The sequence below is a fragment of the Oratosquilla oratoria genome, chromosome 30 (genome assembly GCF_046742065.1).
Source record: "Oratosquilla oratoria isolate Oo_2021 chromosome 30, ASM4674206v1, whole genome shotgun sequence".
NCBI classification, from domain to species: Eukaryota; Metazoa; Arthropoda; class Malacostraca; order Stomatopoda; family Squillidae; genus Oratosquilla; species Oratosquilla oratoria.
Window position 1 is genome coordinate 50806133 of NC_134806.1, and position 16019 is coordinate 50822151.

The window sequence follows — 16019 nt, forward strand, 5'->3', positions numbered from 1 at the left end:
TGGACAGTAAGCGGGAAGTCCATTAGCACAGGGAGTGGGAACGTTAAGTCATTTGGGTTTACTGTAGGTAAGTATCGTACGGGATTTTCACCTGACCTGACCCCCGGTTTCACCTCCAGCGATAAGGAATCTGATCTCCCGGGAATTGAGACAAGTAGGTTGCCCTTCGTCGCTCACCTTTAAATTTACTTGCGTTGTGCGACTTTAGTATTCATTCTAATTTCAACTTTATTCAGCTGAGAGATAAATTCTCCGTAATGGAAAAAATAATATCTTGAAAGTAAAAGGACTGTAAATGTGATAATGTAATTCTGGAGTAAAACAAAAACAGGTTTGAAGATATAAATTCGTTAGATCTTGGTCGACATGAATTCACGAAAACATGACACATCGACGTGAACAAAAGATGATCCACAATCTTGACGACGTGAATTCGTGTCAGCGCGAAAATCATTCAGGGATATTAAATCGTGAGAGTTGTGTCGGGTTGAATAACGTGAGAAATTGACTTTGTATTGGAACTTCGAAGCGAAAAAAAAAATAATGCGTGAGATGGTGATCACACGACTTTCTTTTGATACGCGACTCTGCATTCGACTGAATTAGTTTTTCTTTTATGTCAACCAAAATCATACTTAGAAAAATAGTTATTATTATTATCTAAAAATACTTGAAAAATATTCAACTACCTCAATACAACTATATTCTGTATAAAGTATTTAAACTTCATCAAAAACAAAGGAAGGGGAAGGGCAACTGATATATAAATCAAAAGCCTAAATTCAAATATTCATGTCAAATCTCTTTTGCAAATAAATAACATATGAATAAACGAACAAGACAGGTAAATGAATAAGTGAATAACCAATAACTAAACCAAATAGATAAGAAATAAGTAAACAAACAAATAAATATACAACTTAAATTATAAACAGATAAACATTTAAATGAATAAATTTCTAAATAAACAAGTAAATAGATAAATAAGATAAAAAATATAGAAAACCTTTCGTCATATACATTTCTTCCTCCTCTTCCTCTTCCTCTTCCTCCTCTTCCTCCAATCCAAGGGCATATCCTTATCAGGTCTATTTTCTATTGCGCTGTTGACATTTGAATGTTGTTATATATGTACCAGTCGTCTTATAGCAAATAACAATATTTTTTTCATAAGTAAGTGAATAAATATAATGAAAAATATAGAATACTCAAATAAATGAATATATGAAATAAACATATATCAAATAAAAACACAAATAAAAAATTGAATATTTGAAATAAGGTAATAGGAATAAACAGATAAATTAATCAATTAATTAATATAACGAAACAAACTAGTAAATAAAAATATGTATTCAATAAATAGGTAATTAAAATACAAATAGAAGATAAATATAATAATCGTAAACAAATAGATAAATATATAAATAAATCAATAAATAGAAATAAATGTCTTACTTCATCTGCCAGCGTCTCCCAGTTTTCTGTGTGGTGGACCCCCTATTGAAACTGACGAGGACCTTTAGGGCCTATACGACCCCACCACACAGAGAAAGAGAAAGAGAGGGAGAGAAGAAAGAGAGAGAGAGAAGAAAGAGAGAGAGAGAGAGAGAGAGAGAGAGAGAGAGAGAGAGAGAGAGAGAGAGAGAGAGAGAGAGAATGGAGTGCTGCCAAGTTAGGTCTGCTGGGCGGCGCGCGCGGGTAGGTTGCTGTCTTGTCGTTATGGTCAGACTGACATCATCGAGGGCGTGGGGGCCTAACAACTACTACCAGCCCAGGCCCCATACCCACCATAAAAAGAATAAATAAATAGATAAATAAATAAATAAATAAATAAATAAATAAATATATAAATAAACGAATAAATGAATAAATAAATAAGTAAATAAAATATAGACAAGAAACGAATAATTAAAAGAAAACACATTACGGCAGGAATATCCCGAGATTGAACTAAGATTCCTTAGACTATGGCTGGAATATCCCGAGATTGGACTAAAATACCCTAGATTACGGCTAGAATATCCCTGGATTGAACTAAACTCCTAGATTACGGCTAGAATATCCCTAGATTGAAGTAAATTCCCTAAACTATGGCTGGAACACCCCGAGATTGTACTAAAACTCCCTATATCATGACTGAGCTATCCCTAGATTGCACTAAAATTCCCTAGACGATGGTTGTAATATCTCTAGATTGGACTAAGAATCCATAGACTAACGCCGGAATATTCCTAGATCAAATTAAAATTCCCTAGACTTACGTTGAAATATCCCTATATGATAGACTATAAATTAAATGGACTAAAATTCCCTAGATTGATGCTGGAATATCCCTATGCCTGTTTTTAATTTTCTATATATATTTTTTAATCTAGATATTCTTTTTCATTTCAAACATTCCCTTCTTTCTTATCCTCCCTTTTAAGAACAAAAATGATAAATGAAAATAATAGATAATAAACTAAATAATAATACTAAACTAAACTTAAACTGTCTTAATCAGCTAACTAAACCATCAATAAAAAAGCTAACTAAACCATCAATAAAAAAGCTAACTAAACCATCAATAAAAAACACAAAATGTAATAATAATAATAATAATAATAAATTTCTAGATTTATCCATATAATTTGTGTCATTTTCTAAAATTGCTATTTCTATCACAGTTTAATAGATGAGACGATGAAAATATTCCTAGATTTACCAATATTATTAATCTATCTAATTTTCTAGAATCGTTCTCCCCATCATGACCCCATAGATTATATAAATAGTTCTAGATTTATCAATATCATTAATCTATTTCGTTTTCTAGAATTGTTCTATCGCAACGCTATAGATGAGATGAATACCATTTAAGGTCACTCATAGAATATGTGAGTATATTATTACTCACAAACTATGTTTACATTATGACTCAACCCTTTCCCCTTCTTTCCAGGCCCATTAGTGACGTCACACGCCCTCCAGGCCTTCCTATTGGCGGAGAAACCCTTCCCATCGCCTCTGATTGGCTCCCAAGCCGGTGACATCATCCAGCTGCGTTACCATTGGTCCAGAACCACACCCGTGACGTCACCCACCCCTCCGGTGTTGTTATTGACTGAGAAACCCGTGACGTCACTTAATAAGCGAGTGTGATTGGCTCCCGAGGTGGTGACGATAACCAGGTGGGGGATAGGTTTGATGCTATTGGTTCAAAGGGCTAGTGACGTCATCATTACGTCATAAGGGCGGCACTCCCATTGGATCATTGAGGAATTGGAATCTCCGACAGAAGGAACTTGTGTCTTGTTAGTGTAGGGAAGGATTTGGTGACCTCCGATAAAAAAAGAAAAAAAAGAAAAAATCTTAGAGATATTTCTAGTGCGAGGCGTTCAGTGACTTCTCAAAGAGATAGAAAAAATCGTCTCAAAAAGTGAGACAAGAAACGTCCTAAAAAAAAGTCTCTTGTATTGTTGACAAGACTCACAACTAAAAAAAAAAAAAAAAAAAAAAAAAAAATCACAAAACATTCCTAAAGTGTTCATCTTGTGAGTTGCCCCATTTATGAAGGTGCTCTGACATGTGTCAAGGATCTACAGACTGCTCGAGTGAAAAATCAAGTTTTCTGACCAAGCCAGCGCCCATAAGCACCCACGCCCACGTTGAGCCCCCCATGGGCGTGATGATGGGGGCGTCGTCCCTTGGGGAGATGGGCGTGATGAGGCACATCCCCCACTACGCCTCCACGCCCCATCTCTTCGTCTACCAGGCCGCCGAGGAGGAGGAAGAAGAGGAGGAAGAGGAGGAAGACCGAGTAGATGGGAATGTTGTCGCTAAAGAACCCATCTACTCTTCAGCGATTGATATCCGCAAGGCAACGGCCAACAAGGAGGTAAGGTCAGAGGTTAAGGTCATGGGTCAATTAAGGTCAAAACGTTAATGTTAAAGGTCGTTCATGAATGAGCCTCGGTTGACACTCAAACTTGGCCCATGTCATATTAATATTCATTGATGTTGATTAACGGTCACCTTGAGGTCAAAGGTCAAGGGTCAGAGGTCACCCGAACCTGACCTTTGTCATACAAAGATTCCTTCCTTTTGTTGTTGTTGTGTTGATACGATTTTTGTTGAATAAATGTAACCGTGAGGTCAAAGGTCAAGTTCAGGCCAAAAGTCATTCTTGCATGACCCCCGGCGGACGCTCAAACCTGACCCATACCACATTCATACCAAATTTATTATTATTATTTATTTTTATTTTTATCAACATCTTGATTGTAAAAAAAATTATATGTTTTATAAAAAAAAAATTCAAATACTCGTAAACATAAAGTATCTTTACATACATGTCCTGGGCCAGGTCCTATTGTCCAACATGAATATTTATGACAAATACAGTTATTGTCAAAAGTTTTCAGCCATTTGAAGACAACATTTGTAGACAATTATTGTCTCACACATTATTTCCAAACTATAGATTGTTTGTAAAAACGTTTTCTACAGTACAAACTCATACATTTTCTTTTATTTGGATTTACCTAATTTTCTTATTCATTTATTCAATCACTAAATTACTCATTGAATTGATGCCATCGTTTTAGCAAAGACACTACATGATCAAAATTCATTTTATTTTTTTAATTTGATTTATCTATTCATTTATTTTCATCTTTTGTTTATTTCATTTAATTAATTTATCTATTTCTTTATTCTTTTTATTTATGTCCTGAGCGGAGTTTGGGACGACATTATAATTTCTATAAAATATTTCGCATAAATGATGTCGACTAAAACAAGCACGACCTTTATGTCTTGCTGTTTAGCGCTCGCAAGTTCTACAGCTAAAGTGCAGCAAAAGAAGCTTTGTTGAAGTAAATCAACCCTGACCTTTATTCTCTGTTGACTAAATCAATCCGGACCTTTATTCTCTATTGACTAGATAAATCCTGACCTTTATTCTCTGCTGACTAAATCAATCTGGACCTTTATTCTCTGTTGACTAAATAAATCCTGACTTTTAATCTCTGTTGACTAATTCAAGGCTGACCTTTATTCTCTGTTGATTAAATAAATCCTGACATTTAACATATGCTGATTAAATCCTGATTTTTTTTTCGTCAGTCCATTAAACCAATCCTGTTTTTCAATATGTGTTGACTAAATCAAGCTTGACCTTTATGTTCAGCTGATTAAATCAAGCCTGACCTTTATGCTTTGCTAAGCAGAATCTGATCTTTATGTTTGGTGATTGCTAAGTACAACCTGACCTTTATGATCTGTTGATTAAGCCATGACTAATCATTATGTTTTACTAAATCAAGCCAGACCTTTAATTTTTGTTGACCAAATCATGTCTGACATTTACGCTTTGCCGACTAAATTAAGCCTGACCTTCATTCTCGGTTGAGTAAACTATGGCTAACCTTGAAGATGTTTCAATTTTGACCTTTACGCTGTCTTGCTAAACAAATCAAGTCTGACCTTTATTCTTTATTGGCTGTTTTACCAACAAAATTAAGCCTGACCTTTATTTTTCGCTGAATAAAATCAGCCTGATCTTTGTTTCCCGTTGGCTAAATCCAGTCTGACATTAATGCTATGCTGATTAAACCAAGTCTGACATTTATTCTCCGTTGACTAAATCCAGCCTTACCTTCATGCTATGCAGACTAAATTATGCCTGATCTTTTTTTCCGTTGACTAAACCCAGCATATTTTTTATGTTACATGAAGCTTGACCTTTAATCTCCGTTGAATAAACCCAGTATGATCTTTATATTATGAAGACTAAATTAAGCCTGATCTTTTCCCCATTGACTTAAACCCGTCTGGCCTTTATACTGACTAGATTATGCCTGACCTTTATTCCCCGTTGACTAAACCCGCCTGACCTTTATGCTGACTAGGTTAACCCTGACCTTTACTCTCCATTGACTAAAGCCCTGCTGACCTTTATTCCAGGCCGAAGCGGTGCGGCGAATCCACGAGAAGTACGACTCTCTTCGTAACCTGACGGAGAAGCGCGATGGCGGCGGTGGGGACGAGGTCCTACTCGACGACCCTCACCTTGTCACCGAGGAGGACGTCAACCGAATGGAGATGTTCTTCCGAGGCCACAAGACCCAAGTGTGGGTTTGCAGGACGATGGCCAACCTGTACAGCGAAGGGGGACCTACGGGTCCTGCTTGGGACCTTAAATTCACGGGGGTTCCTCTGTTGATCCTGGACCAAGGTCACACAAAGTCAAGAAACAAGAAGCAGATTCAGATCATCCTGGCCGAAAAGGGCACAGGTTTCGCCCTTTGGAAGGATGTCATTGATAATTTGACGGCTTATAAGACGCAGGAACCACATTTCCATACTCTTTATCTCTCCTCCGACCATCGACGTAGGATGGGGCTCTCCTTCAACGAAGCCAGAGCGGCAATGGAGTTCTATTCCCACCTCGAGAGATTGATCTCTGATCCTTCTAACATCGCCCTTTCGGGTCCTGGCAAGAAGAAAAGGTTCAAGGACAAGTTGCCCAAATATAAAGCCCCGAGGAAGAGTGATATATCTCTTCCTTGTAATTTCCAGCATGTGACAAGCGTGGACGCTTGTGACAAGGGACGACTGTTTTCGTTGCAGATCTTCAGCAAGTTTAGAAGTTCACAACAACAACAACAACCACCACACACGGTTATTGATAAACCACCGCAGAACGCGACCAACACCTTGAATAACAATAAGAACAAGGAGAACAGGGAGAACAATAACAAACCGGCACCCAAATCGCCCCCCACGGTAGCAGAGAACAATTTGAAGAACAATTCTTCATCACAAATTGCCATTGTGACGAAGATGTAGAGAGCAATTTGAAGAACTTTTCATATTGTTCTGAAAGAACACATTTAGTGACGATTTAGTGTAAATAATGTTCTTTGTTCACTATTTTAATGTTTTGTGCTAATTACGGTGATTTAAGAGAAATTATGTGTAGACCAAGTGACCACCATGAAAAACAAAACAATTTCGTTCTTAAACGAATTTGGTGGACTCATAAGTGATATCTAAGTGACTGATAACATAATCATCTTTATTTAGTGATTATCTTTTAGCGGCAAGAAATGGGATTATAGACCCAAACTCATTTTTAGTTAAAGTCTTCAGATATATGGAGTGCCAACTGTTACATGAGTGATGAAGAATACATGTACATACATATATATATACACACATACGTACATACATACATACACATATACACACAAATCAAGTTTCTAGTATATATACTAGTACCATAGTTAACTAGCTGATACTTCCAACGACGATGAACGAAAATAAAATATAAACAACAACATATATTTATGTTGCAAGAACGAGTGTAGAGTATTGGAACCTGTGCAGTAAATGGAATTAATACTACTGATGTGTTTTGATCCAATAAACACTTCAAAAATGTTTATTGAAAACTGGAATTAAGGTAATGTTTTCTAATGTACAATTGTTTTAATAGTTTGTTGTTTATTTGTTATGTTTTATTCTCTTTTTTTTATATATTTTTATCCCAGAACAAATAAACACTTCAGAAACATATATGGAGCGTTTCTTGAAAGTTGGAATTGTAGTACCGTTTTTATTTTATTTTGATTTTTAATTGCTAAAACTTTATTAATTTGGTGTTTAACTATTGTTATTATTTTAAAACTTGTCACTGAGCTTTGAAGACTCGACGACTAAATTGTCGACATTTCAGAACCGAGTTGCCAAACGCTGCCAGAAAATTTAACGTATTTCTTTTTCATTTAATTCCACATAATACCACGGTGACATAAAACCAATGGACACATAAATCTGACCCAAGAATTACCATTTACACAAATGTTTCTGAATCGTGTCGGTATTAATATATTTGAAAAAAAAAACATCATAATGCAGGAACTACAGTCTATTAATACAACAGGGGAAGATTTATAAATGCAATTATGCAACAAACTGGGTTAGATGCAATTGTCCTAAAGGTCACATGATGATGATGATGATGATGATGATGATGATGATGATATGTATGTGTGTGTGTATATATATATATATATATATATATATATATATATATATATATATATATTTATATATATATATAAATATATATATATATATATATATATATTGTTGCTAAGATGCCATGAACCTCCATTAGGCATAATTATACAAATGAATTGAATAAACGGAAAAAATATAAATAAATAAATAAGAAAAAACATCTTACATGTCCAAATAGCGTAAAGATCCTAATAACATTAAATAAATTGATAAATAAACTAACAAACAAATAAATTGCGACTGACCCTAACAAGCACTGAACTCGAATTCCAAATTAGCTTTGCAAGCAATTTCCTGAATTAGAAAAGCCGAATCAAGTGGGCTAAATTAAGTAGTTTTTTTTTTTTTAATAGTTTAATCTAATTAGGCCATATTATGTTGTCTATCTCAAGCAGGCTATCTTGATAGGCCATTTTAAGTAGTCCATATTAAGTAGGACATCTTAAGTAGGCTACCTTAAGAAGGCCACTTTGAACATTCTAATTTAAGTAGGTTAACTTAAGTAGTCCAATTTAACTAGGCCAATTTAAGTAGCCCAATTCAAGTAGGCCAATTAAAGAGTCCAATTCAAGTAGGCTAAGTTAGTCGTTCATTTTAAGTAGGCCACATTGGAGAGGGCCAGTGCAACAAAATTTGTATTGTTTAGGTAATCTTAAGTAGCCCACTTTAAGTAGGCCAATTTAAGTAGGCTAAGCCTTCTTGGGCTCTCTCTCCCTCTGCACCGCAGCAAATCTACTCCCAGCACAGCTTCGGACACTGAAACCTGACCCACACGCATTGCACCAACAAAGGCCCTTTCCCCCTAATAAGGGGGTAGCCGTTTTAAGACACAAAACCAATTTAATTGCATATATAAATTAAATGATGATAATAATATTGATCATGATAATACTAATAAAAATTACATGAATTTGAATTAATATAAAACATCAGGACTACAGTCTAGAACGTAGATTGAAATCAGCCTAATTTTATTATTGTAAATTATTACTGTTGTTACTATATTAATATTGTTATTTCTATTACTATTATCATTATTATTGTTATTATTATTATCCACAATAGTTACCATACATTCCACTAAAGTCACCACCATACTGTCGACATCACCTTTCCGTGGGGATTCCACGACTGAAATATAACTTCAGAAATGAAGTTTGTCGAAAATGGAAGAACTCATATATATATATATATATATATATATATATATATATATATATATATATATTGTTGCAGTACTTCGAGTCTTCCTTCAATCTGGGAGTAGAAGTGAGGAAGAGCTTTGGAAGAAAACTGCGACATCACTTTTGCACCATTGTTGTTGTTTACCTTCTTCCTTACCGCATTCGAACTTGAAAAAAAATCGGAAAAAAAATCTCTTCTTGGAAGAAACGTTGGGCATACAATTTGGAGAAAAAAAAATACGTTGTGTTACCTTTGCAGTTATTTGGAATTTTGTAAGATGAGAAAATAGATACTGTTTTTTATATTTACTGGAATAAAGTTGATGTATTTTTTCGCAAAAATGTTGACTGAACAGCGTCACCTCTTATTATATCTATCTTGCCATGATTATGAATGGCGTTTTTCCTCTAGATTATGCGAATTAAAACAAATTAATAACAGCATACACGAGCATTTCTTTTTATCAAACTGTACTAACAAGACGTAGCGACATATTGAAATATAAAATATAAATAAAACGCAATATAACAAAGATGAATCTTGGCGCCAACAAGAAGTACGACACACCGACATTACGTCATAGATTTGGGATACTTATTACCAAGGACGGTGAGGCTATTGTCATTCTCATTGTTTCTAGTAATAGCAACCTATGTATTTCCAAGTAATTACATCATCACCAATAGGATCAATTTCACTGCCAAATAACTATACTGTATGTGAATCACGCATTGTCTTTTTTTTCGAAGTATTTGAATCGAACGCAGTTGTTGAAACGAAAACGATGCGGTATGCTACTGATAAAAATAAAAGTAATGAAATCATATACTAAAATTCTACAGTAAAACATTATGTAATTTTTGTATTTTATGTGGATAAAAAATACTGTCGAAAACATATCATCGCCATTGTCATCATCATTTTATATATATTTCTTTTTACATCATAACGCAGACGTACATTTGGACTCTACGGGCTAATTGGTCTCCTATGCTAAGGACACAAAAATGACCCACTGTACTCCAAATTTATTAAACATTCAACAAAAAATATATATAATTGTTTTTGCTTTTAATTTATATTCTCTTGTATTTTCTGTTTCTGTATTGATGAATTAATTTATTATTATTTTCATGACTGGAGAAAAGATATCTATCACTGGGTCCCTTTCTTGGCTTAGAAAATATCACAAAATTCTAACTGAGCCTAATTGTTTAAACAATCACTTGGAGACCTTTTACTCCATAGAAAAGCCAATTAAATGATCTATTTTCTACAATGTTTACATTTTCGGCGAAGACATCTTCGTCCATATGAAGTCTTCAAATGTATATATGATTTTCTAACTTACGAAGATGTCTTTGGAGAATGAAATTAATAACTCAAAACATCTTCTAGTGTTTATGAAGACTTTTAAGTTTGTGTCTCCGGCGAAGACAACTTTGCCCAGACGAAGACATCTTCGTCTAAATGAAGTTTTCAAGTGTATATATGATTTTCTAACCTACAAAGATGTCTTGGGTGAATGAAATTAATAACTTGAGACATCACCAAGTGTTTGCGAAGTCTTCTAATGTATATATTATTTTTAATCTACGAAGATGTCTTAGCAAGATGATCACGACATCTTCAAGTATGATTTTTCAAAACTGTAGCCATTTTCTGTGTTTTGGTAATCTGTTACAAGTTAATGATCTATTGAACATAACAACATATGTATAAAGTTGAATTTGCACTTACCATTATTATCATTATCATTATTATTATTTTATTTCATTTTTCACAGTGACCTAATCTTAGCCATTTTGAATAAAAATTCAGACATTTTATTTATTTTTTAAAAAGTGACAAATGCTATGAACATTCATTTTTTTTGCCAAATTTTACTTTTTTTGTTTCTTGTTTTTACTTTTTTTTGTTTTTTTCTTTCACGCGAGTAAAAATACCTCGACTATTTTTTCTTGTATTTTATCATCGCCATAGACTCTTAATAAAACAATATACCCCGTAATTTTGTTTTTATTTTTACCAAATACGCTCCTGCAGCAAAATGTCGCTACTCTACCATGGAATCTCTTTTCAATATTATTATTATTATTGTTGTTGTTATCATTATCGTTATTGTTACTATCATTATTATTACTATAATTATTATCATTATTACTAATACTATTCTAACACAACGAATCGTCACTTCCGACATGATTTTATTTAGCAAATTCCGCCTATTTCCTCAATGCTTTGAGAAAGGTTCATTTATCAAATGCTCCTTTCGAAATAAACTAACCAGGTCTATCTAAAATAAATAAATAAACAAATAAACAAATAAATGAATAAATAAGAATCACATCTGTCAGTTTGCGCCGGAAGTGACTCAAGGGGGACACGTCTCCAGCCCCAGATTGGCAGGGTGGTGACGTCACAGCAACGGAGACGACTGATTGGCCGAGAGCGGTGACATCAGAGACGTCTTATTTGGGCAAACCGTGATTTGGCGAAATAAAATTGGCCAAATGTGGTTTAGTGAAAGCGAAATGAAACTTGGCAAAACGTGGTTTGGCGAAATTAAATTTGGCAAAATGTGATTTGGCAAAACGTGATTTGGCGAAATGGGGGGAAACATGATTTGGCGAAATGGGGAAAAACTAAATTGAGGAAACGAAATTTATCAATATGTAATTTGGTGAAATTAAATTTGACAACACGTGATACCTACTGTATATACTAATAAAACAATTCTTGTTGATATCGATCTAAATCGAACCAGAAACCGGAAATCTCACAAGGAGGCGCCTGCGAGCAAAGCGACCTCGCCCGAAGGGCCGAGCCCCCGCGCTGCGCGGTCGGGTACAGCCCGTTGCTTGTTATAGAAAAAAAAAAAGGAAGATACTTGAATATCTATCTATATATAGATATATATAGATTAAGAAATATGATTTCCTTTAAATATTTGTAAAACAATACCAAAGAAATAAGAGACAAGTCTGTGGAAGATAAAATAGTGAAGATAGACACTATTATTAAACCGATTTAGACTAATAAAGGCAAAAAGACGGGATCCAACGAGCGTAGATCTCATTATGCATATGACAATGATGTAAATACTATATATATATATATATATATATATATATATATATATATATATATATATATATATATATAGTGTGTGTGTGTATGTGTGTGTGTGTGTGCGCGAGCGCGGCGTGTGTGCATTTACCTAGTTGTATTTTACGGGAAGGGGAGCTATGCTCGTGGTGTCCCGTCTTCATATCTCATTTTATCTAAACCGTCTTCAAATTCATGAATTGTTTTTGCACACACCACTTTTTCGTCTAACTGTGTGTGTCTATACAGAAAAAGACAAATATATAAAAGATATGTACGAATAATAATGAGGAAATAAACATTGCAGATGAATAAATAAACAATAAATATGACTGATTAACTGAAATGACTGATTAACAAAGAAAAAATAGATAAATTAATAACTGAATATATTCACGTACTTGTGGCTTAAGAAACGTTTGCATCTACAAAGCAAACGTTTGCCAAACAGAAAACGTCAGAAAAAAAAAATGGAGTTCGACCCGAGGAATTTCACCCAATATTTGATATAAATAAACAAATTAATAAATGGATAAATGTATAATTGAATAATCATTGAATAAATGGACAAATAGATAAATGAATAAACCAATTATCAAATAAATTAATCAATCAATTGATAAATAAATTAAGACTTTTGCTTCACCAGCGCTTCTAATATCGTGTAAGATAAAATATTCCAGGAATATGTAGGGGGATTACATACTGGGATGGGACGGGCGTCTGATTGGGAGCTTGCCCACCGGAGGTGGGGGTTGGGGGGCTAGTGTTGCGTGTCACCATGTTGACTGGAACACAATTCATCCCATTTTTCTCTCTTACTCTCTGTCTGGCTCTCTTTCTCTTTCATAAGAACATAAGAATGAAGGAGACGACAAGAGACCACAAGGCAGCTCCATATCAAGCTCTTTCTCATTCTCGTTCTCGCCCTCCCTCTACACACACACACACACACACACACACACACACACACACACACACACACACACACACACGTGCGACCACACGGCTCGGTGGCGGATTGGTAAAGCACTGGCCTCACAAGCCAGAGAACCGGGGTTTGTCTCCTTTCACGTGTAGCCCCTGTTCACCTAGCAGCGAGTAGGTACGGGACGTTAGTCAAGGAGTTGTGACCTTGCTGTCCCGGTGTGTGGTGTGTGAGTGGTCTCAGACCTACCCAGAGATCGGCTAATAAGGAGCTCTGAGCTCACTGCCGCAGGGTGGTGTCTGGCTGTCTCGACAGAGACTGCAGCAGATCCGAGGTGAATACACACACACACACACACACACACACACACATATATATATATATATATATATATATATATATATATATATATATATATACATATATACACACCTCTCCTCTATTTTCCCTTTCTTCTCTCACTCTCCGTTTCTCTTTCTTTCCTTCTCTTAAGCCAGATAAATTTAGGAATATTCAAAGGATTACAAAGGCGGAGCATGCCGACAGGAGACCGTTTGGTCCATAACTAGGTCGAAAAATATATATATATATATAAATAAATACGTAAAGTTAAATATTAAACAAATAGATAATTAGTAAATAATAATCAATTAACAGATAACAATAATAAATAAATAATCAAGGAAATAATAGACACATAATAACAAGTAAATAATGTGAAATAAATGGCAAGCATTACAGCATCTTGCAATTTGGTGTTTATTCAAACGAATCTTAAAGCTTCGAACCGAACTACATTGCACTGCCTCTGCAGGAAGTTTACTCCATTCATCAACTACACGGTTGGCGAAGTTGTTTCTGCTCATTTCCAAATTAAATCTATTTCCTGACAGTTTGAGTCCATTATTACTTGTAGGATTCTCATTCAGTGGGAAAATTTTGTCACTTCTTGAAGACCTTTATCAAGTCACCTCTGAGTCGACGGTTTTTTAGGGAAAACAAGTTCATATGTTTTAGTCAATTTTCGTATGGTTTATTTTTGATATTTGGAATCAGTTTTGTGGTTCGCCGTTGTACTTTTTCCAATCTGTCAATGTCTTTGATGAGATTCAGTGACCATACGGAAACAGCATATTCCAAATGTGGACGAACTAACGATTCATACAGTTTGTTAATGAGAGATGGACTTTTGAAGTCAAAAGATCACGCAATCAGTCCTAGACAAGTACAATCTAGTTTACCATGCCGCGTAAAAACAACTTTCTAGAAATGTATTTTCATATGGAAAATCAACATAAATCTAGAATTAGTCTTTTTTATGTGAAAATATGTTAATGCAAACAATTCAACTGAGGAACAGGGCGGGAAATATGGTCTACGTTAATATATTATTGCCACCCCTTAATTATTACAATTTTCTTCAACTTCAGATTTAATATAAAAGAAAATAATCAATATTAGGGTCAACTGTATTACTTATTGATATTTTATTTTATTTCTTAGAGTAATTTTCGAGTAAGCTATATTATTTATTGAATACTTATATTTTTCTCTATCTTCACTTACAAATAAAATCTTAATGAGCTTTGGAAGTAAAAACTGTATCATATATTCTTTCCTCCCAACTGAATCCAGACATAGGAATATAAATGTTCTAATAAACACATTAGTTGGTGTTGCTGCTTTTCTCTAGTTTTCGATATTCTTCCGCAAAATTTCGCTTAAAAATGGATGCAATGGACATAAATAAAACAGCCTGATCACCAATGGTAGGGGGGGAGGAGGAGGTTGAGGAGGAGGAGGAGGAGGAGGAGGAGGAGCAGAAGAAGAGGAAGAATGAAGAAAAGAAGAAGAAGGAAAAAGAAGAAGGAAAAAGAAAAAAGAAAAAAAAGAAAAAGAAAAAGGAAAAAGAATATATATATATATATATATATATATATATATACAGTATATATATATATATATATATACTCACACACAATAAATAGAATATATAAAAATACCGGGACAGACCTAGCCACACATTCAAACTGCTCCAGGTGCAACATCTTTATTGTGAAATCTTCACAACTTTATAGTATATTTCTCTATCTGTGTATACAATTCAAATAAAACAAAACAAAATATGAATGACACAGACTAAAGGAATACTACAGAGGAAACGATGCAGACAGCAACAGACCTCTTGGTGTTTGTTGATTAAGGGCCAACCGTTGTGAATTTGATTAAGAGATGACCTTGGTTAAAAAAAAATTCCTGAATCTCCAAGTGTCAAATTACCTTTTAGCCATATACCGAGTTTACCCTCTCTAAATTGACTATTCACTTTCTCAATGTATAAATCAAAGGTAATCTGACATTTGGGGATTCGAAAAACAGAAGATTTCTACTCAGACTCGCAAGTGTTGGCGCGAATCGGCCATGATGAATTGTTTACAAGATTGAAAGGGGTTGTAAACAGAGAACAATCAAGGATCTACGACTTAATAAAAATGAATCTCACGATGCTGGGAAATAAGTTAGATTGGAGTTTGGATTCCATGAATCAACCTAGGCCAAGGATTCTTAACCTTTTTCCCGTTTTTTATCACGAGAGTTATCAGACTATCGACCCGTACCTCCATTAACCCAACACGGAAAATAGAATGACGATATATTAAAACTAATTAAGTATACAATGGCATCGCAATATATATAAAAATGTTTAAATTGCAATAGCTTTATTCGT

At 34.5% G+C, this 16019-nt stretch overlaps 1 protein-coding gene across 1 annotated transcript in view; it reads left to right on the plus strand.

The window, feature by feature from the left end:
- The window catches only part of LOC143041191 (uncharacterized), a 68210-nt gene extending 57506 nt beyond the window's left edge, over positions 1-10704 (plus strand). Inside the window, exons 4-5 of the mRNA XM_076213027.1 lie at positions 2945-3880; positions 5950-10704. Coding sequence (XP_076069142.1) covers positions 3569-3880; positions 5950-6834 — 1197 coding nt within the window. The 5' untranslated portion in view covers positions 2945-3568 and the 3' untranslated portion in view covers positions 6835-10704. The remainder of the gene's footprint in view (positions 1-2944; positions 3881-5949) is intronic.
- The last annotated feature ends 5315 nt before the right edge of the window (positions 10705-16019 follow it).